This window comes from Mytilus trossulus, chromosome 4 (genome assembly GCF_036588685.1).
Source record: "Mytilus trossulus isolate FHL-02 chromosome 4, PNRI_Mtr1.1.1.hap1, whole genome shotgun sequence".
Lineage (NCBI taxonomy): Eukaryota > Metazoa > Mollusca > Bivalvia > Mytilida > Mytilidae > Mytilus > Mytilus trossulus.
Genome location: NC_086376.1, coordinates 11,199,068 through 11,226,687, shown reverse-complemented (window position 1 = coordinate 11,226,687; position 27,620 = coordinate 11,199,068). Strand labels below are relative to the sequence as shown.

At 32.0% G+C, this 27,620-nt stretch overlaps 3 protein-coding genes across 4 annotated transcripts; all 3 read right to left on the bottom strand.

Annotated features, from left to right (window-relative positions):
* Positions 1-1,661: 1,661 nt before the first annotated feature.
* LOC134714665 (patched domain-containing protein 3-like) lies at positions 1,662-15,116 on the bottom strand. 2 transcript variants are annotated; one of them, XM_063576112.1, is made up of 5 exons: positions 14,747-15,116; positions 11,473-11,541; positions 5,691-6,710; positions 4,916-5,122; positions 1,662-3,186 (listed from the first exon to the last, which is right to left on the bottom strand). In XM_063576112.1, exons 3-5 carry the CDS (start codon positions 6,691-6,693, stop codon positions 1,703-1,705), a joined length of 2,694 nt encoding a protein of 897 aa, XP_063432182.1. In that variant the 5' UTR covers positions 6,694-6,710; positions 11,473-11,541; positions 14,747-15,116; the 3' UTR covers positions 1,662-1,702. The 2 variants fall into 2 exon arrangements, with proteins under 2 accessions (XP_063432182.1, XP_063432183.1); XM_063576113.1 differs by lacking the exon at positions 11,473-11,541.
* Positions 15,117-19,072: 3,956 nt separating this feature from the next.
* On the bottom strand, positions 19,073-21,755 carry LOC134713728 (serine protease inhibitor Cvsi-2-like). Its single transcript, XM_063575018.1, has 3 exons — positions 21,659-21,755; positions 20,729-20,863; positions 19,073-19,259 (listed from the first exon to the last, which is right to left on the bottom strand). Exons 1-3 carry the CDS (start codon positions 21,696-21,698, stop codon positions 19,159-19,161), a joined length of 276 nt encoding a protein of 91 aa, XP_063431088.1. The 5' UTR covers positions 21,699-21,755; the 3' UTR covers positions 19,073-19,158.
* Positions 21,756-22,445: 690 nt separating this feature from the next.
* On the bottom strand, positions 22,446-27,187 carry LOC134716421 (uncharacterized). Its single transcript, XM_063579416.1, has 3 exons — positions 27,060-27,187; positions 23,506-25,664; positions 22,446-22,714 (listed from the first exon to the last, which is right to left on the bottom strand). Exons 2-3 carry the CDS (start codon positions 25,658-25,660, stop codon positions 22,446-22,448), a joined length of 2,424 nt encoding a protein of 807 aa, XP_063435486.1. The 5' UTR covers positions 25,661-25,664; positions 27,060-27,187.
* Positions 27,188-27,620: the final 433 nt, after the last annotated feature.

The window sequence follows — 27,620 nt, the reverse complement described above, 5'->3', positions numbered from 1 at the left end:
ACACGAAAGTACATTTTCATTAACTGTTAGACAACATTGGGACATTTACAGAATTCATCATCTTATATGTCTTACTGAGGAGGGAAAAATAGTTATTAACTAAAAAGACTAAAACCTATAATTAACTTGGTTGAATAGAGTTGATGATGGTCGTGCTTTCAATCAGTTTTTAACTTAAAACTTTATATTTTATAGAAATTCTAAAGTACTTTTTAATGGGTTATAAATGAGAATCAAATTTGCCAAAATTAACGTGTTCACATTCTGCATTCCAAAACTATAGCATAAAAAGCAAATATATTTTGTATAAAAATGAAAATAACACGTTATAAATTTAATGCGTACGTTGATCTTTTCTGGATTTATCTTCATGAGGAACGCTCGGAACCGAATATTTAAAAAAAAAACAAGAGTTATATAATAAGAAATGAAATAAAATGTATAGCTCAAATCTTGTCAAAACAACTTTTCCTGAGGAAGGGGACACCTTAGTTAATTTAGAACTTTTAGAAAATTTATATAAACGGGCACATTCCAAAAGGTTTGTTATTAATCATGTCAGGACCTAATTGCTGACCACTGAGCTGATGATACCTTTTGAAACTGTTAACCAGCCGAGGCAACAACCCAGTTCTGTAAAAATAAGGACAGCACGTAGAACCAAGCACCTCAATAAAATACCCTCTAAAAGTGTGTTTTCTAACTTCAATTATTTTAGTAAACTAATGGAAATGCACTGCTATATGTGTGATATTTTAATGTATGAAACGAAAATTATATATCTGCTTCTTATTTATAAAATATTTAGATTCAGTCTAAATTAGGAATAGATTTGATTTTCGTCCATATTTTCTAAAAACAAAATATCAATCTTCCACCTTTTCATGATTTTCTATGTGGCGACACCCTTCGCCAATTATTTTTTTTATCGGAAAGAATAGATTATGTTTCAGAAATAATATGTTCTTATTATGTTGTCATTTTTATTAAATTTCCTGTTTACAAAACTTTGAATTTTTCAAACAACTAAGGATTTTCTTGTCCCAGGAATAGATTACCTCAGCAGTATTGGCACAACTTTTTGGAATTGTGCATCCTCAATCCTCCTCAACTTTGTACTTGTTTGGTTTTATAACTATTTTGATATTAGCGTCACTGAACGGATGAGTCTTATGTAGACGAAACGCGTGTCTGGCGTGCTAAATTATAATCCTGGTACCTTTAATAACTGGTTAAATATTTGAGGGCGAGAGGTGGGGAAACTGTAAATTTTTCAGAAAACTGGAATAAATGTTTTAGATTGATATAGGAAGATGTGGTGTGTGTTTGTTTTGATTGATTTCTCAGAATTGAACATCGTCAACTACTGCTGCCTTCATTCATTTGACTTTTAGTTTTTTTTCGGCTATTAAAATATATTGAATTTGCTCTAATAGTAGTGCGTAAGTAAACGCAAGAATAATGCTAATTTTATCATCAAATGGTCTAAATCGTTTCATGTGTTTGAGCTTTTGATCTTGTCATTTGATAAAAGACTTTCCGTTTTGAAATTTTCTGGTGAGTTTGGTATTTTTGTTATTTTACTTTTATCTCTGATTTTGCATCATGTTTGCTTAGTATGGTTCAAATATGGCAAAATACAATAAATTTGATAACAACTGTTTATACAATATGGCAAAATTTAATATTATGTATCCATTCATTAAGTCCGATCTAAACCATTTTGTACACATTTAACGTGATTCCTTGGTTCGTTTGAATCATCACAGTTGCCTTCGGTACTTAAAATTAATGGTTTTAACGCAGGCTCCACTGGTTTATTGTAAAGTAATGACTGAATGATGGCATTGGCTTTTCCTTCTGGCAAAATACGAACTTTAGGTCCAATAAATGAAAGAATTATAGGCAAGATAATCACCCCGTGAAGAAGTCCAAAAGCAACGACCAAAAATAAAACTTTAAAGAAAGATTGAAATATAAAACTTTTAGATAAAAGTAACATAGAAAGTCCAACAATTGTTGATAATCCACCATTAATAATTGGTCCACCAGCAAGTTCAATGGCTTCTCTAACTCTGCTTTGTTTATCACGTGACGTCGATGACAAATATGCGTGACAAATATGCGCACTAAAGTCAACAGAAAAACCAACAGAAATAATTAATTCTATCATTGTCACAACACTGATATCAAGTCCCCACAGTTTTAAAAATCCGAAAACACCAAGAAGAATAGAAATCATTGAAGTTGTGACGATCAAGACAATAGAAGGATGAGGCATAAATATACACGTGACAATAAACATTGCTGTTACAGCAAAACCTACAGTTTTTAGTGTACTGCTAATCAATACGATATATTGTTCGCAGAACACAAATATGGGTGTGTATATGGTACATGGTAAACCCGATGACTCAGCAATGGCTCTCGCAAATAAAAGAAATTCTGCTTGAAGCTCGGTTGATCTAATATTTCTACTAAATAAATATATCCTCGATGCTATAACTGATTCTCCATCGTCAGAATACACTATATCATTCTTGAATGCATTTGTCATATTTACAAACTGTTTTAATCTTGTATAGAAATTATTTCCGTGAATATTATCTCCGTCATATTGAATGAATGATGACAACCAGTTTACTTCAAAGTCATTTCGAACTAAAGAATTATTTTTCAACTTCTTCACTATTTCATCAATGGATTCTCGTATCTCTATCTTTTCATATTTAACAGGTCCTGTGAACACAATTTGGAACGGTAATTCTAGAGGATAATTATCATAGTCCCAAACATTAGCTGTGTAATAATTGGAACCTTCAATTGCTAGCTCGGAATATTTTGTTGATTGCTTGATAGATTGCACTCCTAGAATTGAAAAAGTTATATATGTTGCGTACACAGCTAGTATAACTAATCTTGAAATCTTATTATGGACTAAAAATTGAACAACACGTTTTGGGTAGGTTTCAAGAATACTTTCCGTCTCCGAACGGCTGACTGGTTTTTCTCCTGAACAACATGTAACATAACACGATGATCTTCCTTCTTTTCTAAGCTGTTTTCTAGGTTTTGTCACGTGACATGTATAAGAATGTTTCATGCTGTCTATCCGGCGTTGATGTATGACCAGACACGGTGCAAGAATAGTTAGTTGATTAAGATAACAAAAGAAGACTGCAATTCCTACAAAAGCATGAAAAAATATTACACATTTTGTAAAATTTCTATTATAACTAAGAAAGATCACACCAAAACCGGATTAAAATAAAATTTATCAAATATACCAGGGTCAAAACTGTATATGCCAAATGCGCGTTTCGTCAACCAGTTTTAAAAGCCAATTAAATTACAAGGTTGAAGAGCATTGAGGACTCAAAATATAAAATTGTAACCGGTTTTCCCAGATCTATAACTCATTGGTTGCACTCGAACCGAAACAAAATACTTGCCAAATCAATAACGGAGTAGCTATATGATAGCTGTTTGAACAGTAAATTTAAACAAAATTACACCCTGGACATGTATGACAATACAGTTAAGACACGACGACTTGGTTTGTGAAACCATCGGTAATGAAACCGTTGATGGTTCTTAGATTTCGTTTTTTTTTTTTTTTTTTTTTTTTTTACAAATGACACATATTACAGTTAGTTTGAAATGACATCAGTTTTATTCAAATAACCGATTATTCAAATTAATTTTCTTTTGCAAATTCTTTTACTATATATACAGTATCAGGTTTTTTCCTTGTTGAAGCATAGCCATAAAGAGGCCATAATTTTATATTTGTCTAGTCAGCATCTTTTCGTAGATAGTTGTCTCATTGACAATCATATCTCATCTTTTTATTTCAATATAAGCTGTATATTTTTTCTTTAACAATACAAATTATGATATGTTTTATTAACCACAAATTAATTATTTTTAGGTTTACTCTTTTCCAGGCGAACAAAGGATTTTTTTTCAAATGTAAATCTTGAGTAAAGAAATATGTTCAGCCGGTTTCTTATCTATATTTACTATTAACCAACCATAACATGTAAGATAAAAAGAAACAATTGTTACATTTTAAGATGGAAGTACACAAAAAATCACTGGTGTTTTTTTAATATAAATTCAACTAGGTCAGAAAGAAAGTTTTACGGTATTGTTCTTTGTCCAGATTGAAGTAACACCTGGTGATGAGAGTGCCCCGCTTAAGCTTTGAAAATGTCCAAGCTTAAAAGGACCATAATTCTAGAGCGGTAAGTGACTCATTGCGAAAATATCGAACGCTGCCTGTGTTTAAATTTTACACACTATGTATGAGTTTCACAAATTTGGATGATACTGAAGTAAGAGTGATGAAAATGAATGATTTTCTATTTTCCAAGTTATAAAGGAACATCACTAGAGGCTAGCACCTCCTGAGCTATTAATGACATTCTGCAAAATTTCAAATTATGTATGCGTGTTTCGGTAATTAGTAATGTGTAAGAGCTTCAAATAATCTGGATCAGACAAACTGAAGTTAGAGTGTTGAAACCAAAATAAAAAGTGCAAATTTCCATGATGTTAGGGGGCATGTCTGGAGAACGGCAAGTGACTAGCTGCTAAAATTTGATGCAAGTTTTGGTTAATAGCATTGTGTAAGGGTTTCATACAATTTAAATGAGTAAAACTAAAGTTAAAGTCCGGAATTTTTTTTAAAAGTATTTATCCAAGTTGTAAAGCGGAATATAACTCTAGAACGGTCAGTGAGCATTGTAGATGAGTTTTATAAAATTTGAATGAGGAAAACTTAAGTAAGAGTGCAGAAACGAAAATGGAACGGGTGGAAATACAGAAATAAGAAGTCAAGGGTAATACTTAATTCCACCATTGTCTAAGATGGAGGCATATAGTTTATCAAACGTAGGAGATATTTCGTTACCTGCATATAAACAGAAGTTCTTTATTGTGTTAAATTCAGATGTGTAACCAATGAAAAACGTTAGGACATCAGTAAGGGAGGTAACTGTAATGGCAAGTCCGCTTGTCATCAATGTTCGCTTCATTCTTTCGTCTATGCTCATTTTCTCTTTATCCATTGTATCGGCATACCCAGACATAATGATAAACATATCATTTATACCAATTCCTGAAGATTAAAAAGAATAATACCAAACTACATAGATATATACGAGTTAAACAATTTAACACTATGTTTACTGTAAATTATTAGTAATGCACTTCAATACAAGGTATAGCAGAACTCTGCCTTTTTTTAAAAGAATTATATCTACTACTGAAACACTCGACTTGATACAAGCATGTGGTACTCTTTCTTTATTTTGTATTATTAACATCTAATTGTTTAAACATATACATATATATTTAATTTACTTCGTTCTCAGATGTAACGGCGATATATAAATGCCGTTTTTCTTTTTTCTATTTTGGAAATTAGAGTATAGGATGAATGTTATAGACCCATGTTAAATTGTTTTTCTTTTGTATAGACTAATGGCGATTTCAAGCTTGTCATATTTATAAAACAATATTTAACTTTTTCATTGTTGAAGATTTTTTGTTGATCTCTGGGTGTATTTTTTTGTCTTTAAGTTACAGTTTCATCGAAGTTTACACAATACCTTCTGTTATATATTTTTTTTTATAATATAATGAATGATCAGGCGTATTACTTTTACATTTACATTCATATTTACCAATGATAAGAAACGGCATAGTTGCAGCAGAATTCATAAATCTAACACCAAAAGCACTGGCGATTCCGACTGCTGGTATCAACGATAATAAAGCACAAAATACACCAATTCGTCCTAAATTCTGTAAGTCATGAATGCAGTCAATTCTTTTCCCAGCAGTAGCTATAGAGGCGTAGACAATCATTAGTAGCAAAGTTAAAGGAAATAAATGTGCTTCCGCCATCGCACTCTTTTGTATCTCGTCCTCCATAGCATTATAATACATAAATACAACAGATGTCTCGTTCGTTTTGAAATTTTCCATATAATTGATAAATTCTTTCACCCACAATTTCGATAACCTGTCAGTGCTATTTGGATTCTGCGACAAAAAATACCGTAATCTCACCATATTTGCTGAAATCACGTGGCCATTTTTCAGCGTTGTCTGTGCAAGTATAGATGAAAGTAAGATATCTTTATAAAGCGGAAACGTGACAGTTTTTGATGCCATGTTTGAGATAAAACTAGGATGTAGAACTTCCTCCCCGAATACAACACAGCGTTTGTTATTCTTGGCGCACAGATCTTCAAATGTATAGGTGGAAATGTTGCCATCTTTCAGTACAATATCATTTTTGATAAGGTTGTCAATGTTAAAAAATTCAGCTAGTACCGGATTCTCGAAAATGTTTCTTCCGTTTTTTGATTTAATGATGACTTCAACAAAACATCCATAGTCTGGCAGTGAATATGCGTGAAAATCGTTTTCTGAAGAAGGAAAGTGTGTTCTTAAAAACGCTCTGTCTTTGAAGGCTTGGCTATTTTCCAGAAAGTACTGTTTTTCTATATTTGTTTCTAGTTCGAAGTTTATTATGCCTACACCAAAAAGAAAGTTTATTAGGATTGATAAGATGACGATGTGCCATGGATACTTTGCTATCAATCGTCCATAACGTCCAAAAAAGCTAGCTAACCTCCGATCATGCGCAGTATAGCAACGAGAGAAAAACATGCACGCCATGATATCACACTTTCCGTCTGAAAAAGAAAGTGGTAAATGTAAATTAAATACAGTTGAGCCGTGCTTTTTAAATTTAGATTTAGACAAAAATAAGCAATTATTTATCTCAATGGCAAATATTCTTTTAACTTGTCTTCTGTTATAATATGAATAAAAACCGGATTTTCCCCCGTCTATTTAATTGCATATTTCTTCTTTAAAAGCTGATTGATACATATACACAAATAAGACGATGTGGTATGAGTGTCAATCAGACATCTCCCCATCTAAGTCACAATGCATAAAAGTTTCCAATTATAATTTCTAGGTCAAAGAACTGCCTTCATAGTATCATCACAATGTGTAAAAAGTTTAAAACAATTACATTTTAAGGATAGAACGAATTCCTCTATCTCTATATAGCATAAATTTCCTGATCTTCGTTTTTGATGCGTATTGTTAAATGAATTTTCCATGTGATGATGGACTTTCCGAATTGATTTTCCTCTAAGTTCAGTATTTTTGTGATTTTACTTTTTGCTCTTTACTATTTTTGCTTTTTTTCTGAACAAATGTTTAAAATATTTATTTGCCATATCATATGATATCTGTATTAATTTTTTTATAACATCTATTGTTTTTGTTTTTATGTGTATGTTCTCGTACCAAATCTTTGTCGTCTTTGTTTTTAACTGTATATCTGTTTTCGTTTTTGACCTCTGTTTTTATTTTTTTAACGGAATGTACTCTTTTTTATTATGAAAACATGACGAATCGGACCAAATCTTATAACCACTCAGACCAGTCTTGGAGATAACAGATAACACGGACCCTTTCAAAGACAACTAGGACAAAAAAAAAAGGACAAAAACAATTCGGACCCGTTTGAAACACTTTGCAAACCAGTCCCTTTTACATTAAATATGATTGGTTTGTTTTGTGTGGACAGTAGTCATTTTATACATATGCATACATATATTCATTAAAATTCGTTGAAATTTTTTTAACGTACACGGATGTGTTTGAAACCAATTTTAGATTTTAATAATGCAAATCAAAACATTTTTTTTTTCACACAACGACTGTTTTCACTTTTCTATAAAAATAAAGTAGTCAAGACATTAAGTAAAATGTGATAAAAAAAACCGAACATATTTTTATCTAACCCCAGAGCTCTTTCTTGTATGAACACGGATATCAATTGGTTTCGAGTCCTAATCAAACACATGACACATCAATGCTAACGAGGTATATTTAATAGTTATCATTTAACTGATATATATCAAAAAAATCAACAACGCATTTTTTACTACATGTAAATCTATATTCATGAAAATATGTGTTGATCACCATATATCGTGAGAGTATAAAAAAAAATGCTGTATTAATGTTATACTTTTTACAAACAGATGACATTAACAAATTTTACTGTCTACTATTGCAACACAAATCAAAACAATCATCTATATAATAAGCTTATATCACACATGTATGCTTCAAAAATATGTAGAATTTTACACAAGAACAACTTATTGGGCCTTTTATAGCTGACTATGCGGTATGGGTTTTGCTCATTGTTGAAGACCGTACGGTGACCTATAGTTGTTAATGTCTGTGTCATTTTGGTCTTTTGTGGATACATTTGTAGTTGTCTTATCGGCAATCATCTTCTTTTTTATATTCACAAAACTGACGTGAAACAACACGAGCACGAAGAGATTTTTATTTTACAATACATGATTAGTTAGCGCAAGTTCCATACTAGGAAAACTGCCTTCCAAAATATAAATAATAATAAAAGATAATAATAATAATGCAATGTGATAATTAACAGTTACATGTAATGAAATCTTCTTACCTTCATTTGTTCTTAAAAAAAAAAAGTTCTTTCTTCGAGAAAAGCTTATCTGAAATTATAGATTTACTTTTGAACATTGTATTTATTCTGTTATCTTCGTTTATGTATTTTATTTTTAGACAACAACTGGACAACACATGTGATTCTTTTAATTAACATATTCATCAAGACGTTTAGCAAGCTCCTTGAATAGTGTCTTTATCGGTACTAACATTGATTTTGTTATAATGGATTGCTATACAGTTATGGCCAATGACTGTCCTACATCCTGTCGATACTTGTAGTTTAGCATACCACACCACGTGTTGTGTTGATCTCAGACGACTACATCTGTTGATTGTGTACTAACGGATATTTTAATTGGGGGACAGCATGATTCATTTATCATATTAACTGGCTTTGCAATAGCTTTCAGTAACTACAAGACAGTAGTACTCGTATATTGATACTACTTATTTGTCTTTTGTCTTTTATCTTTTGTCGTTTGTTCTATTTATTTTTTTCTTGTGCTTTTTGCTAATCTGAATTCATCACAACTACAAATGTAATTGTATTATAAGTGTGTTTGTTGTGTTACTATTACAGGTTAGGGAAGTATTGAGCACTTACAAACATATTTAACCCCACCCACTTTCTTAATGTGCCTGTCCCAAACTAAAACCTGTAATTCAGCGGTTATCATAGGTTTGATGTCTGTCATACATTTTTTCTCATGAATCTGGTTTGTTGTTCTTGTTTGAATTATTATACATAGTGTAATGTCTAGCCAAATCGCTGTATATACGGTATGACTTTACTTCCTATAGTTGAAGGGTATAGTAAGTGACCTTTGGTAGTTGAAGGGTATAGTGAGTGACCTTTGGACGTTTCTAATATCCACGGTATTTGGTCTCTGGTGTATATTTGTCTCATTGACAAACATTCGAATGACACCTCAAATCTAAATATTGTTTTATCGGTATAAATAAATATTATTGTTATCAATCTATGTCGAGTCCCGATCCTACAATCTGTCGATACGTATATCTTGGCATTTCACAAGGTCATGTTCTCCTCTCACTGTTATGTATTAGATATGTACTGATAGATATATATATATATATTTATTTTTCTATGTGAACTATTCGTAAAGTACTAGTATTTCAATGATTTTAAACATAACATCATTACTTTATGTACAGTGGCAAATGTTACATTCCTCTACAAGAATATGAGCTAGCTTCTTTACAAAAATACGCTCATTCAAATCTTTTATTTCGGTGTTATAAACATGCAATCTGATGAATATTTACTCGAAAATAGAAAAGTTAAACAAACTAGAGTCTATTAATTCCGTTTCTATATGTTAATAATGAAGAATTTGAAACTTACATTGTCAGTAAAATATTCCTGTCCATTAAAATAAAGATAAATACAATTATCTTTGCAAATCTGAGTTTTTAAATATTCAGTTTTGACATCTGGATTGATATCTTTCTCTGAATAGTTTTATCCTATAATGTAATGTTTACCTATAGTGAACAAAGGAATTACGTATTACGGAAGCCCTTGAGTTCCATGCAAAAATAAAATTATAACTTAGGCGCATCAGTTACTCTCTTGGGCGCGAAGGTTACAAAACTTGTGCGCACGAGTTATACAACTTGTGCTCACGAGTTATACAACTTGTGCTCACGAGTTATAAAACTTGTGCTCACGAGTTATACAACTTGTACGCACAAGTAACACGTGTTTTAATTGACATGCGCTCATTTGGGTTAGCAGACTAATATATGGCACGCCGTAGTTGCCTCATGCAAACATATGTTTATGCATGCACTTAATTTTCAATATATGGACATTCGTATTTTATATATGCACACAGATTACTTTATATGCACATCTAAATATGCTAACTGAATCTCTCCGTGTGACTGAACTGAAAATAAAATACATAAAAACGTTATCAAAACTAAAAATGAACCGAGTCAAACATTTTAAGACACAAATCGTTTTGCATTGACCTTGAATAATATATATATTATAGTTGACACGCACCAGACACACTTGTATGTTATTTATATAAATATACATATAAGATATGTTGTAAAGTCTTTAGCACGACTGGATTTACAATAAATTTATATAAATATATGCAAATGAAATATTGTGTCTGTAGTCAGTATACTTATATAAATGAGTCAGTTACATAACTTTAATTACTGTTAAAATTTACAGAAATGTTTACGTTATACTTTTTAACCCAAATATAATAGCACTATAGTTTATCTATTTCCACCTGACCTTATGATACAGCATTTTAACTTCCTGATTGAACCGCCTTGATTTATAGTAACTGTTATTGTTCTACGAGTTAAGTGTCTAATATGACATGTTTTTAAACATGTACATTTCTAAACTATAAATTACAACTTTTCTAAAGCAAAATGATTTAAATCTACACTTCGTAAGTGAATTTCTAATAATTTTTTTTATCCAAACATAGACAATAATAGTAAACGGCGTGATGCTTCAATGCCCCTCTTAAAAAAGTACAAGCCCTGCAGATGTTCACGGAACATTGCTTCAACTCTTATATACGCAGTAGCTTGATGCAAAATTGAAGATTCTTGGAATCTACGTTGTTGAATATTATTCTAATTCAGAAGCATATATTTCAAAATGATTTTCAAAAGTTGACGACTTTCTATCGGATGCAGAGTGTGTCCTGTTACATGTAATCACCAAGAAATCAGTCAATTTGATTGAAAATCCGTATAACTATAAGAAGATGTGGTATGATCGCCAATGAGACAACTATCCACACATGACAAAATAACATAGACGTAATAATGCAACTTTTGTTTTAAAAGTTTTTCGTTTTAATACCGGAATTATGAACAATGACACAGAAGCAGAATCTTTTATAAGAGTATTAATTATATATGTGAAAACAAACTTACCGAGGTGTTTTATTTTCTTAATGTGTAGGTTTTCTTGTAACTGTTCCAAATTTACAATACTGCATTCCACTAAAATGGTATCAAATAATGCATATTAACGGATGACGAAGCAAGTCACGGAGAAATGGCCAGGGATACTTTACCTGTGTTACAACTTTAAAATTTCAAGATCATAAAAGCCTAATAAACTACTTGAAGCGAATCAGTTCGAAAATATCAATTTTGCAAAAAATGGTAAAAATTATAGAATGCGAAGGATTTTTGTATCTTTTATATAATCTTTAATATAAGAAAATTAATATATTTTCAGTTTTACTTAAGTCTTTCGGTTTATTTTTAATGAATTGTCATGCTTTGTGATCTTGAATTTTTTGTTTAAATGGTAAACTGATATCTTTTTTTAAATATATTGGCAGCCGTATTGATACGTATGCGATGGTACGAAAAAGACTATAGGTTACTAAACGGAATAAGTTAGTACTGGTCATTCATGTTCATGATATTGTAATATGTCCGACAATTTATGTTATATTTTGTCGAATGTTTATCATTTACAATAAATCACCATTGTATCAATTCAATAATTGTGTTCGCCTTTAAGCAGCTACGTCGTTTAGTGCTGTCACGTATTTGATTTTTTCTGAAATGTTCCCTTTTCAGTTTTTACTTGGTCTTTAATATGTTTAAATGAATTTGTCATATTCGAATTTTGTATGTATTACAGATCTTGGGTAGTAGTGTTGAAAAAAACACCAAAATATACAAAGAGGGTAAAAAAAAGTAAGTTGAAGGAACAGACAGCATATATGGCCAAAATAAAAATATAGAAAATACCTACAACAGTTCAAAAATACTACAAAGAAAAATAAGGAACACACGTGCTCGCCAAGGTGGTGAGTGAAAGTATTATTGGCGCGGCAAAAATACAAGAGACTAGTAAATATCATGACGTGTAAAATCAATATTCCGTAGGAATATTTACAAGTGAGAGGTTTAGCTAGCTATAAAACCAGGTTCAATCCACCATTTTCTACATTAGAAAATGCATGTACCAAGTCAGGAATATGACAGTTGTTATTCATTCGTTTGATGTGTTTGGACTTTTGATTTTGTTTTTTTGATTTTTGATTTTCCTTTTTGAATTTTCCTCGGAGTTCAGTATTTTTGTGTTTTTACTTTTTATCTTGTCCCTCCCTCCAGAATATGATAAGTACTGTCAATTCCGAACCTCTTTTTGAGGCAAATGGGGGAAAGTTTACAACGATTAAAGTCACAATAATAACAATTCGAAAATTGTTTATTTGATAAATCAAAGTTATTTTTCAAAATTTTCATACGATTATATAGAAAATATTTTTCATGTTATAACATATATTTTCTGAACACTAAATACGCTAAGCTCATTGCTTCAGGACGCATATGTTGGATTTTATAGAGCGTTATAGATTTGAAATCAAGAATTTATTATAAATAAAATTAATCCAGTTAATGTGACTAATGTGACGATACTTAAATACCACCTATTTTGACAGTTTTTTTTCACGTACTAACTCACAAACTAGTAGCGCAAATACAAACGATGACATTCAGTACTGATTTTCATTTTTATCTTAAACGGACTGATGGTGTCATTTCAAAAGACTGACTCCGACTGAAGACTTAAATTTAGTCGACAAATTATTTTAGAAAAACAATGTTTAGAGGTTGCCAAAGAATTAGGATTACATAATAATATTAAGATTGACAAGTTTTACCAACATACAAAAAGAGCTTTAATAGTAACAATAGACGATGATAGAAAAACGGATTAATGGCATTTTAATCAAACATGTTCTTAACAAGAATTGATAAACTTAGATTGAAAGCATTATCTATTTACGCTATTATATAAACATAAAAGGATTTAAAAAAAAGAATAGACATACATGTAGTAGAATAACTAAACATAACCCCTTGTAGACACATATAGGAATGTTATTTAACACTGTTTAAGAATGCAAATTAAATCACATTGTCTGTTAAATTTAGAATGTATTTGTTTGAAAAAGATTACACGTACACAGTAGGATATGTTAGAAATAAGTCCGAATGTCCTAAATATAAAACGCATATTTTAAGCACGTACATTTTAACCATATTAATCACATGTTTTCTTAGTACTGATAAGGTGGCATTATGAAATAACAAATTTGTAATTTCAAAGGAACAAAAGGCTTTCTCATAAACACACAACAGCTTTGAAAATTAATATACTTTTCAAAACCTAATATGCCTCAGTGTTGGTAGTTTTATACTGTCAATGAATGTTTAAGAAATCAAGATATCTGCTCTTATTTTTTCTTTGGTTTTCATGTTTCTGATTGACTTTGTTTTAATAATTTTAAAATGAACGTGTATTAGAAATTCATGAGATGGCCTTGCTTATAAACTGATTAACTATCTTTGACAGGTATATATATCAAGACTAGCTCATTGTTTATCTTATCTAACATTTGACACTTTCATTCACAAGTCATCAACACAGGGCAATATGGTTACATGTACTTTTATGGTTTATAAATTTGCTTTTTATAAATAAAAACAAAACATGCTCTGGACATCGTATAAATAACTCATAGCTGAGAGGGTAATAGAGCAGATTGTTACCTCAAGGAATCATTGTCAAACGAGACTGCCTATACTGTCATTCTAGTCTTTTAAATTTGTACTTAAAAAAATAGAGTAATATAAAACTATGACTTCATGTACATAACGAAGAATATCAGCCAGGAGACTTATGAAGAGTTGTGAAAATATCAAGGTACTATGAGGCAACGTAGATGGTGTGTTAAAATGGCACATCCGACAAGGTAAAAGATATACACATTTTTTTTACTGACATGAAATATAATACTACAATTGATAGTTTTAATCGTAAATCGAATAAAGTAATTTAACTAAATTATTAGTTAAACAAATCCTGGCATAACCGAAGTTTTATCCTAAAACAACTGTATTTAAAAATGTAACCAAGAAATAGCATGCCATAATTTTACCAGTTTAACGTACTTCTATACTGTAAATCCTTTCACTCATAGAAACCATTAAAAAAATTTGATAAAAATTGTTTGACGATCTTTGTTTGATAAAGCCAGTAATCCATTTCATTGAGACAGGATGTTATATAAAACCAATAACCTAGCTATTATATTTACATTATTTATATGAAAATAACTGTTTTGAATAAACATTACCACACAAAAATTCAATATTATGGAATAAAATATATACAGACCTTAAAAACTAAGTAGTGCGATCATTTGCGAATTGATGATTCTTTATTGTCCATGGTCACTCACAAATGACCACCTCACTTCACCCTATGACCCTCGGTTGAACAAACACTAGGACATGCAGTGCTTCACTGATTTCAAATAGAAAACTTCATATTTAATAATCTGGTGTACACAAATGTTGGTATTTATACCAGATGACTTTTGCTTTTTGCTTATAAAATATTTTTGATAAGAGATAATAATCCAACTGATTATTACTTCACAGAATAGAGTAAACCTTGCACAATTATTCAAAATATTAAATCATGAATTATAAACATTTCATACATGTGTCATCAGATTGTGATTGAAATACGGCCACTTTTCAGACACAAATGTCATTCCTATCTTGACGATAAGATGGACAAACTAACACTTCAGGACAGTCTTGATAACGTATTGTGTTGTCTGATTCGTCACTGTTTTATTTTATTGAAGATATTTAACCTTTCAGTGATCAAAGCATGCCAAAATGATAATTGGCAAGAAAAGTTAAAAATATTTCAAATAATTTTTCCCCTAGCTTACTTGCTTGTTTTATATGTAAAAATGTAGGCACATTGCTGAAAACAAAAACCTTTTTTTGAAAGTTGTTATACAGAAGATGAAAAATCTTCTCAATTTATTTTTGTAAGGGCTAAAAATTAAATGCATTACTACACTTTTTTCTGAAAATTTTACAACATATCTATTTTTTCAATAATTTCTACTTAGGATTTATTTATCTTTTTAATTGCATCTAAATACAGAACTAATTGTGCACCGTGATTTGAAGTATCTTGTGAAAATGACTGTATTCGTAATATTTACTTTCTTAATGACACATCTATATGTCTAAGTTATCTTGAACTTAATTGACTAAATTGTGATTGGAAAAAATTGCCCAGTTGCAGCCATGCAGCGATAGCTGACATCATATGAGAGTGTAAAACAATGAATGAGTTCGTCTGTTCGGAAATAGACTGGACATAGAATATAAAGTGCCACTGATAGTAGATTGATAAGAAGCTAATATAAAACCCTGGTTCTACTAAACTTATGACCTCTCCTTGCGCGTAGTTGCTGTGCGAAGTCTCCGATCAGCACATAATGAAGATACTATCAAAAGCAAGATTAGACAGTACATTTATATAACACTTCTTTAATGCCTTACTCCATAATGGTGTTAGGACAAAAAGAATTAATAAACGCAGAAGTAAGTTTCCATTTATTTTGTTGTTATCAAAATATTACTATTAAAACTAATTCTTTAAGTGTGTGTGTTTTTTAAAGTCGTAGTCAAACTTATTGTAGGGGGAATAAATGTTTAACAAATATAGTAAAGATAGTTTTGTCAGTTTCAATTCGACTGAGTTTGACCTCTAACTATCTGCACAATTTCTTCAGGTTCGTGTCCTATTCAATAAAAAGCTCTTTAATTTTTGAACTAGAACCAAATAAACCTTGAACTAAAAGTTGAAATAAAATTATATAAACATTATGAAAATTAAGCATCATATAACTATACTAGGTAAATGGACATGTTGTTTGTGTATGATTGCCAAGGCTAAACGTGTGCGATCATTTATAATATTTCATAAATAGATTATCTTTGAAATATCCATTCTTGTGCGTCTGCAATATCTGATTCTGTTTCATATATCTTTTTTTTCGGTTTTGTTTAAGATGCAACGGTTTTAAACGGAAAACGACTATAAGACAAAATTAATAGTACAAAAACACAACGTAGAAAACTAAAGATAGAGCAACACAAACCCTATCAAAACGCCGGAGGGGGGAACTCAGGTGCTCAGCAAGGATAGACATATCCTGCCCAACGTATAGCACCCGTCGTGCATCTTTTTTAAGTACAACCCTTGTGATAAGTTCAAAATGTCACATTCGAGAAAAAAGAGAACAGCTGGTAGTTTCTACAATTAGAACATAGCCATCGTTATCAATGGGGCAGTTTTATTTAAGGTATCTGACACAGTCCAACACCAGTTACTTTTACAAAAGAGGGTCTAATATTATGTCCGAGGGAATGTACTTAGCTGGATCAATACTTGGAAAACCCATTGAGTGTGTGTAGATGGTAAAATGAGTCAATTAAAAGCAGAACGTTTTGGTGATCCCAAGTGAGCGGTTCTTGAACGCCATTGTTTCCTGCAGTAAATCAACGTTAAAGACGTTTCTACAACTGTTTGCTGACGACTCCTTCCTGTAAAGAAGCATCAACAATCAACAGACATGCCCATCGCGGCAAAAAGATCTTGCGCAACATGTAGAAAGGACTAGACGCTTGCAGATAACATAGCAACCAGAACATATTTCATCTTTAGAGTGACCAAAAAATCCAATCGTGTTGTTTACAATTACGTCATGATTGGGAATAACATGAACACTGTTTATTACTAAAGAGAGAGTATATTAAACCACACATCGAACATGAATCTGAAGTATGGGATCAATACAAAAAGTGCCACATTGTCAAAATCCTAATGGTGCAACAAAGATAAGTCCACTTGTATTTCCGGGAATGATGATCTTTAACCTACATACCACAGACACTTATTTGGTCAACCCTAGTTACACAAAGAAAATAAGACAGGCTTATATTTCTGCATAAGATATTGAATGAAGAAGCATCAGTCACCATTTCAGATTTAATTAAAGACCAACCATAACAACCAGGTAACACAGGTTTTTCGGGGTCAGCACATCAACGCATGCCTATAAATACAACTTCATTCCTAGAACAATGGTTAACTGAAATCAACTAACTGAATGTGCCAATCAAGCCACACAACCGATGACTTACGAGTTTGTGTGTTTAAGTTCCTGGCGTAACTGCAAAAATCTGTTTTTAATTTTTACCCCTGTAATTACACTTTTATTAATTTTCGTTCTTTAAATAAACGAGTTTTTGATTATTCTCATTCATGCGTGTGCTGGTTAACATGTATACACAATATGTAACATAGAACTAGAAGTAGAGGAACATAGCACATAGCACAACAAACTCGTAATGGCGTCCATAACATTTTTAAAGGAATGATGTCAAAATCACTACTTGGAACTCTTGGTTTAAAAGATTCATTGAAAGTCTTATCAACAAATGATGATAGGAAATGAAAGCTCTTAAGATCTTTTAAACATCGTTTCAACTGGGAGATATAATATACTTAATAGGCAGGCCCTACTGGAATATTGCTATATAGTAATGGCAAGGTCACAATTGAGATAACTCCCAAATGATGGCTTCTTTCATACTTTCATACGTCATCCTTACAGAAAAATCCTTCTAGTACTCTATAGATTTGACTTGGAAGAACATCATTCGAAATTGAGGAATGCTTTCTTCAAATTCAAAACAGTTTATAAAGTTTGTTTTGACAAAAACTACATTTGTAATAATTGCTTTTTCAACTTTTACTTTTTAAATTGTTTTTTTTTCTTCGACTAATGACTTTGATATCGTAGTTTTGGTTCTCTTTCTCATATACAGTCTATGAACTAAGCCCAAGAATTTGCATCAAAATGATGTTGAATAAAAAGTGAACTTATCTCCTGCACCACTTAAAAAACACCATATTTTCAAATTAAACTGTAACATCAATTATATCATGTTAGTTCACAGACACCACATGGCTTCTCTCTCAATTTATAGGTGACAATTGTTGCAAGAAGGGATAAAAATGAAATACACAATACCAATCAAGAAAAGTTTTTTTTTTCATTATAAATATGTGATTTTGATTTTTTCACAAATTATTTTTTTTCAATAAATTGCAAGATTAAAATAATTTAAAAACCATATTTAAAAATAATTAGTTTTCAAATAAATCTTGAAAGGCAGAATACATCAAAGAATATTCCCAATTTTTTTTAAATTTAGAAAAAAGGGGGGAGGGTCAACCCCAAATGTGCCTGTGCATTTTCCTAAAACTTTCAAAGTTTTACAATTTTTTGTTTAAAACATCTGTTAGTTAAGTAATATTATCGGTCGCCTTATCAGTATGAAATGACAGATTTATAGCACTACTTAACCATTTTATAATTGAGAGAAGATATGAAATTTTCACTTTCTTGTGCATGGATCTTGGAGTGTATATATATTGCCATTCTGTCTCAAAATTTGTAGTTTGAAGCAAAGACCTACACATAATCATGAATGTGTAAGTTCTAATATTTAAGTATCTAACATAAAACCATATCTCATAATATAAGATAAGAAATTATTCATTTCAATATAACAAATATTTCTTTCAACAATCATCCGTTCTGTGCATATGAACACAAATCCATTCTCAATTTTTGTAATTGCTTTAATCATTCAAGTATAAACATATCCTGCATTTTCCAAGATGATTACTATTCTGTCTTGTATCCTCTAAAATCTGGAACATCTACATCTACCATCAACACAATGTCTGCGTGAGTTTGAACAGGACCAACCATTTATGGCGTCGCACTCGGCTTTGCTTGTGCAGGCTGAAATAAATCATGAAACAGATTCTATTTAATATTGTTTCTTTAAAAATGTGTATATGGTGAAAAATACTACCATGTTCGGATTTCAAACAATAGTTCCAGTTAACCTGTCATCATTTGCATTTGAAGATATAGTTGACGAACCAATTATTCACTAAAGTTTAGATGGCGGTGATTTAAACAAATATTTTTCAAAATCAAATGTAAAAGATTGATTGATTAATCATTGCATGCTTGACACTATACATTCAGGAGGAGACCACCTTAATATATTTTACAAAAGGTACTAGGTTCTGCAAGGTAGAGAGAGCACATAATGAAGTGGGATTTGGACTGCCATTGGGAATGAGGGTATGTTGGATAGACCAACTATGAACCTGTTAAAGAGCATGACACTTCTCCTGATTTGCATCTGATTAAACATCCATTCCGAATGTACACATCCAACACTGTCAAGAAAATTTCCTATTATAGTAAAGGTTTTACTTTTGGAAAGGAAAATGTCCAAGTGATGACCATATGTTAATACCTCAGTAAATCCACCTCTTATTTTCAAGCACACGTTATTTCAAACAAATACATCTTAAACTTAAAGTACTACCAAACAGAAAAATAGCTTATGGATGTCTTTGACCAGACACATACTTCTTTTAATGCCAGAGTGCAATTATTTCTTTTAAAACTACTCGGAGAAAAAAACCGAGCTTATTAATATCCATTTCTCGTGAAAAAACGAAGTTAATCACAGGAAATTTAAAAGGAGCAAGACAGGGGAAGCATTGCTCGTTATGAAAGATACAACATACGGAAAGATTCAGGGAAAATAGTGCAAAACAATTGAAACAATGCCATACACATACAATATTTTTCCAAAGTGTTCCAAATGTGATCAAATGGTCTATTCGAGTGCGTAGTTCAAATCATTTCACTAATTAAGGTATTTCTAAAATATGTCTTAATTTCGTTTTTCAGTATAAAAAAAATACATGTGAGCGACCTCTAGAAAATTATGAAAACTTTTAAAAGATGTATATGTAATCTGTAGATATGGTGCTACCTAACACTACAGGGAGATAACTCTGTAAAAATCAGCTAATCGTTTTACTATGTTTGTTCATGTATTATTTCTTATTTGTTATAGTGTTGTACTATCATGCCTAATGTGAGGTCTTCAGTGAAATAAATGTTTCAATAAAATGTTTCAAATGCTTCAATGTTTAATCATGTTGTTTTTTATAGGAAATATTAAGATTCTCAAAGATCAAAATTAGTGTTTGTCAAATTGCTATTTAACCAACATTTTTTTTCTGACATAGTGGTTTGTTCAAATTATTTGAAATTGTTATATTTTTGTCAAAGGGTCAAAGTATACATTGTGTCAAAGTTTTATGAAAATTAAACTAGACAAATTAATATTTGTCAAGGTGCTGGGTATCACCGAAACATATCGTATTTAGAATCTTTCATACCTTGTCCTCCATCAGTACTGTGTAGACAGGTGCAGGTGCTTGACACACAAGCCTTATGCCAATGATCTTCACATTTCATGTGGTCACATTCCCGGTCAGGATTATTAGTAGGACAATCCTCGGCACTGATTAAACCTACACATACATTTACAAACATTATTCACTTTTGATGCCATGGTGGTACATTCTACTTTACACTTTTCACATATGGACTTGAAAGAAAGTAAAACTAAATCATTACTTCAACTTTAAACATGGAAGAAATCAAACATGTATTAATGTAATTTGTCGAGTTAGAATTCCTTATTGGAATATTTACATGCTGTACATGCGAGAACAAAGTCATAAATATAGGCATTAGTTATTCTGACATTTGACATGTATGACTGTTTTATAGAGAATTGAATGTTAAATGTCTGTGCTAGAGAAGAATGATCTTAAGAATGGCCAATAATAAACGATGCAATTTGTCCTCTCAGTATTAAAAAAAATAAAAATTTTACCGTCCTCGTTACATTTTGATGACCGTTTTGATGAACCTTCTACGTGAAATACTATCATCAAAATGATAATCATAGTACCTAGTGGCGAACACATAATTCAACATCAATTATGTTATAAATGCGTTACAAATGGTTTAGCGAAAAAGCACTTGAAACTTATTTTGAACTGAGGTGAATAGTCAATAGTCACTTCTCGCTTCCGGTGGTAAGAGGCTTGTTTATTGGGTGTCGGATTGGTTTGAAGCATTCAGTAAATAAAATGACTCAATCTCTGAAAACCTGCTGCGATGCAATATTTTTCTTTGAAAACAAACCATTTCGTCTGTAGTATTATTAATTATCCACTCGTAGTGAATATACTTGCAATGATAAATCAACATACACATTAAATAAGTTCATTGATAAAAAAAATTACTTGTTTACTTACCCAAAAGACAGACAACGAGAAAAGCAATTACAATCTTCATGGTTTAAATTGTGTATATCGAATGATAAACTACAACTCTGTTAGAACTTTATATACGTAAAAGAAATTATCTATGCGTGCATTAAAATAGATAAAACCCTCATGGTTGACCAAAATAACTATGCTTCACATTAAGACTGACCGAAATATGGAACTAAAGCATGTCTGCCATGTAGTAAATGATGTAGATATCACGATCTGAAATTCGACTCGACTGATTTAAAGATTCCTTCCCATTATGTCAAATGATTACAACAATATAACAATAGTGAAACAATTACTAGTACTATAGCCTTCACTGAATTTCCTAACTTCACAAACTTTTTTTTCACCTTCGCTTTGATTTTGACGTCGCGCAAAATACTGGTGATAATAACGTAACGTCGGAAATATAGCAAAAAGCCGTCTTATTTTCTTGTTTTTTACGTAACGTTTTTCTAATGTGATTTCTAATGTGTAAGCATTGATTCATTCAGGTTTTTTTTCATGGGAATATTTTTTTTCAGTAAAGATATTCATGTATATTTTATTTAACGAAAAATGTATATATATATATATATACGAGTCTAAATTGAAAACTACGTTCAAACCTATGACTGCGTTGGATAAAAACCGCAATTTTTATATATTTTATATTTTTTAATTATAAGCAGAGCCACGTTGAATCATTTCATTTGAATCGGAAAGGTCTACTAAACTATTTTATGAGTGGCTAAACAACAGTGCATGATGTTTTATAATTTAATTCTTATTTCAATCCAAATTGTCCAATACAGAAAGAATGTCTAGATGGGTGCATGTCCTCTGAAATAGTTATACGATAAGAGGCATCTACATCAGCAAGTATGTATAGCAGAGATTTCGTCGGTACCAAAGCAGTCTTTGTCTTTAAAAGTTTATATTTTAACGGATCATTGTCACTGATTTTGTCATAATAATGACCCCGGAAAACCTCGAATCCAGGGGGATATGTAGCACCCCAGCTGTCACTCTCTGCTGAATTCAATACGTGTGAACCTTTGGAAATTTTCATTAAATAATAGTCAAAGTTATCATCGTCGGTTTTGACAGCCACAACAGAGTTTATGGATACCAAATCTGATATGTCTTCTGAAAGAATGTCAGTGTCTTGTGCTACTTCTTCTTCGTTAGAAGTTTGTGTTATTTCGCGTGGCTTAATAGTTTTCTCATCTTCGCTAGCCAAGGGTTACGATCCACTCCCGCTCTCTTCACCCTTGGCGGATTGAGCCAACATTTGTGATAACAATGTTGCGCCATCTATCGGAAGATAAAAACCACGCCAATTCCGAATACATTAGTCTTGACCAATGGTAGCACTTGAACTCTTCAGCTTGGAGGTAAAAACACGGTAGCGTCTAGATGCTACACACTTGGTAAAGCCGGAAATGAAAGCATGCGTCAACATTCATGCATTTGTGCATGAAACATACACAGGAACTTCCATTTGTTGATTAAAACATTCAAGTTTTCACTAAATATAGTCGTATGTTTAGGGATGTAAAGGCTTGTTGCACAAAAAACACGTGGCAATTGTTTACAAACACTTTCTACATTTACACGTGATCATGTTACAGGCGCATTTTGATTGGATGCAGTGAGTTTTGACTGCAACCAATAAAAATCCTTACCTTGTGTCTCCGAAATTTTATCTCAATCCGCCAAGGGTGAAGAGAGCGGGAGTGGATCGTAACCATTGGCTAGCGAAGATGTAGTTTTCTTTACCCCGGTATTTTCTACATTTAAACAGTTAAGATAATTCCCCAAAATGCATTGATCGCACGTGTAACAAGAGAGATTGGAAACAATGATTTCATTACATGTACTAGTAAAAACATGATGTATTTGTCTATTTTGCTGGATCGGCTTAAATATTTTGGAATTGTGTCTATCAATTGAGTCCACATATCGAAATACCCTTCTTTTAAATAATGCACTTCTTGGCTTTTTAAGGCTACTTTCGCAGAACGTAAATAAATCCTTCGCATTCTGAATCACTGTATTGCCACGTAGAACAGATATGTCCGCCTGTCTTTTTATAAATCCCCCCGCGGCATCTTGAGGCCCTTTTGCATGGCTTGTTTCAAAGAAATTTCTATGGAATGTTTTATATCCGAAATCAGGGATGGCAGTAGATAAACTTCCTAAACAGTGCCGCGATTTATATTGGCTAGAACAACCGTCTGTGAATTCATGCATATGATCAACTGTGTATGATATTGAATCTAAATATTCCTTAACTTTCTTTTGGACATATTTTGTAAAATCATTATCATGTTGCAGGTCCGGGGAAATTACGAAAAAATGTTCCGTAATTATTTCCGGAAATTCTTCTGTACTGTCTACACCATCGTATTCTAAAATGGCGTGTCGGTGCATGACGGTTACATGAATGCTGCATTCAGTTCTTTGGAAGTAATTGGATTGGATTTCTTCTTTCTCGACACAGCGATAATTTTCCGAATAATCGTGGATGCATATGCAATGATTGACTGGCAAGTTCTGAACAAGACTTTTAAGTTGATTGCTTTGCCAGTTTGATCGGTGCTGGTGAGCGGGGAAAGTTTCGAGAAGCTTTTTTAAATTGAGAAACATTTCGTTTACGCTAGTTTTCTTTTTTATCAGGGTCAGTCGGCGCCTTACATTTTTACCCTTCGATTTTTCAGTTATATATTCATATTTTTGCCATTCAACAGTTGAAGACGACTGTGATTCGTTGGGTGAAAGTTTGAAATTACCAACTCCGCAAAGGCTACATTTTCGGTCAAGACAATTTTTTCTATAAAATCCATTTACTTTTGGACATAGCGTAATATGTATAAGGTCTGACATTTTCTCAAATACGGGATAGTCACTTTCTTGCGAATCGGTTTCCCTGTCACACGATTTTCTGAACTTCATACATGCTTTGAAAACAAGGTTTGCTTCCACGTGATATCTACAACAGCATGTATTTCTATCTTTTTCAGATGCAGGTCTTACGAAAAACGGTCGAAGTTTCTCAAATGCTCTTTGTCCAATTTTAATTTCCGGATATTTGGCGACAAAATCTAAATACGCATCAGTTTGTGTTTTTTCCAGCACGTGTGTCATATGCGAAGTATATAAGTTTGGTCCCAATCGTTCTCTTTTGATATCGGATTTGTTGCCGGTCGGGTGTGATATGCCATCAGAGAGCCAAAAGTTATAAACTGTTTTCTTTGTTTCTTCTGAAATGGAATCTTTTCTTGTTTTCTGTTGCGTAAGAGCCCATGCAGACGATTCACTTTTAAGAATTCTAGACCTAATACGCTGGCCTCCAGCAACCCTTCTTGCTGGCAAACCTAAATTTTTACACAGTTTAATTTTACCTCTCGAGTTTGCTAAATTTTCCCCGCTGATTGATGCAGTAACAGAATTCATTACCGAACGTGCATTCTTAGATCGCTTTAATTTTGTAGATTTTATTATTTCTTGAATATCTGCAACGACGGCCATTTCAACTGGCGAAACTGAATGTTTCAGATTAGCTATTGTTGGCGATCGAGGGGATCTGCGGGCCAAATAAGTCGATATAACTGCGCATCGTTTAGATGGAGATTTTGGTAAACCTTCTTTAAATTTTCTTAGGGCTCTGGCCTTTTCCATTCTGTTTTTGAAAACATTTGAACCTTCTGGTACAACAAGTGACATTGATGAAAGTTCTACATTTTTTTTACCTCTGTGTTTACGGACATTCATTTTATTTTTCAGTTTTCTTTCATTTATTTTCTTAGATTTCTCCCTTTGTTCTCTCTTTTTTCTTGCATTAATCGTTTGACTATATGTTTTTGTCTCGCTCTCTTTATTCTTGTACAACTTTCCATAAGATTTTCTACTCGTTTCATTTTTCTGAAGCCTTTTTCGTTCTCTGTTCCTAATAAGTATTTCCTTAGCCGAAAGTTTACTTTTTTTTCTGTTATTCATATTTCTGAAAGCATATTTATATTTGAATGTACACAAAATTTTGGTCTGATTTTTTTAAGTCCGATTATTTTAATTGATTGTTGGTTTATAAATACATTCAATAATTAAATATGAGTCTTTTTTGTCTCGTGTTTTATTTTTTTGGAACTAATCATTCTCCTGAAACACCAGAGATCATTTCGGTTGTTTGAAGGGATTGGTGCCTCTTGTTTTGTCTACGAAAATTATCTAATATGGTAACTCTTCTTTTAGATTGTTTCAGAACTTCCTAAAGTCAAATCATCTTTTACGAATTATAGAATAATATTTTTATTTCATTAAGGGAGCAACCATTTGATTTTAATGGGGGGGGGGGGGGGGGGGGGGGGGGTGCTAGGATGAAAAATTTTGTCCGGCATTTTTTTTAGTTGTTATCTCGGTCCTGCCTTTTTATTTTCACTATATTTGGTCCTGCCTTTTTTTACAAGTTTATCCTGGGTTTGTTTGCCAATAATTATTGCTCATCCTGCCCTTTTAACCCCACCGCAGTTCGCGCCTGTCCTAAGTCAGGTACCTATAGCTTTTGTTAGTCTTTTATATTTTTTTACTTTTAGTTCATCTCTGTGTTTCGAAGTGAAGAGTGGCGTCCATTTTCTTGATCTAGTATACATTAGGATTTCGGGGCCTACTCAAGACCTCCTCTGGGTGCGGGATTTCTCGCATGTTGAAGACCCATTGGTGGCCTTGAGCTGTTTTCTACGTTTTGGTCGGGTTGTTATCTCTTTGACATATTCCCCGTTTCCATTCTTATTCATTATTTTTTTACTCGAAACTCCTGTCTGCCTTTTTTTTACACTCAAAACCCCTGTCCTCCCTCTTTTTCAAATTTCATTCTAGCCCCCCCCCCCCCCCCCCCCCCCCCCATTAAAAATCAAATGGAAGCTCCCTAAGGCAAAAACATGCCCATATCGTTTCATGTTTGAAGATCGATTCTTTACAAGTTCTTCTTTTAATTTCTTTTGCGTATTGACTCTGTGTGAAATATGACGTTTCATTATTTTTCGACGTTTTTTGTCTCATTGGACATTTTTTCTGATTTTTCTTTACTTTATTTGCGAAAAGGATAAAATATAAAAACAGCCAGTATTTATATTATCATGTTCAGTATTTGTTGTAATTTTTGAAATCTGTATCAGTATTTTTCTTCTGATTTAATCGCGATACATCGTAGATCCCGAAATCGTCAAAATGGAATATTTGTTTGGATTTCAGATGATACGGGACATTTTTTCTGATTTTAAATTTTTTCAATAGTTTTTTTTTTTTAAAACAAGTAAACTCAAAAAGTTTGGTACCAATTTAAACAGAAATGTTTGTAATTTATAAATTATAAATATAAATGATATCCTTTTAAAATTACCTTCAGTATATGAATTTGATCTTCAAAGTTTGCAGTTGGAGTCTAGATTATTTGTCACCATTACAAGATCAAAAAGTTGCTATGACGTCATTTTTCTACATGTATGACGTCATATATGTAAGTAAAATTATGTAATTCAAAACTTTACATATGGTTCTAAATTCCTTCCAAATGAGAACTACCTTTGGCTACTCAATCCATATTTCATTCTCAAAAATGTTTGGAGATCTCAATGTTCAATGTTACGCATTACACGTCAAAATTGCCTATTTCATAAAATTTCGCGCTTCAAATCGAAACCTATTCGTGAAAAAAATATCATGAAAAACAGATATTATGTTGCCATTAGATTGGGTAACGAAAATTATTTAGCGATTCTGCAAATTGTTGCGTCCTAAACGGACAGTTAGCCTTTTCGCCGATTTTTCTCGAATCACCTTCAAATTGTCACCAGTATCTTGCGCGACGTCTTTATCGTTGTCGTCTATAAGATTCATAAATTAAACTTTGAATCTTTACTGAATCATAAAAGTAGGAGTACCTTCTTCGCACACATATATA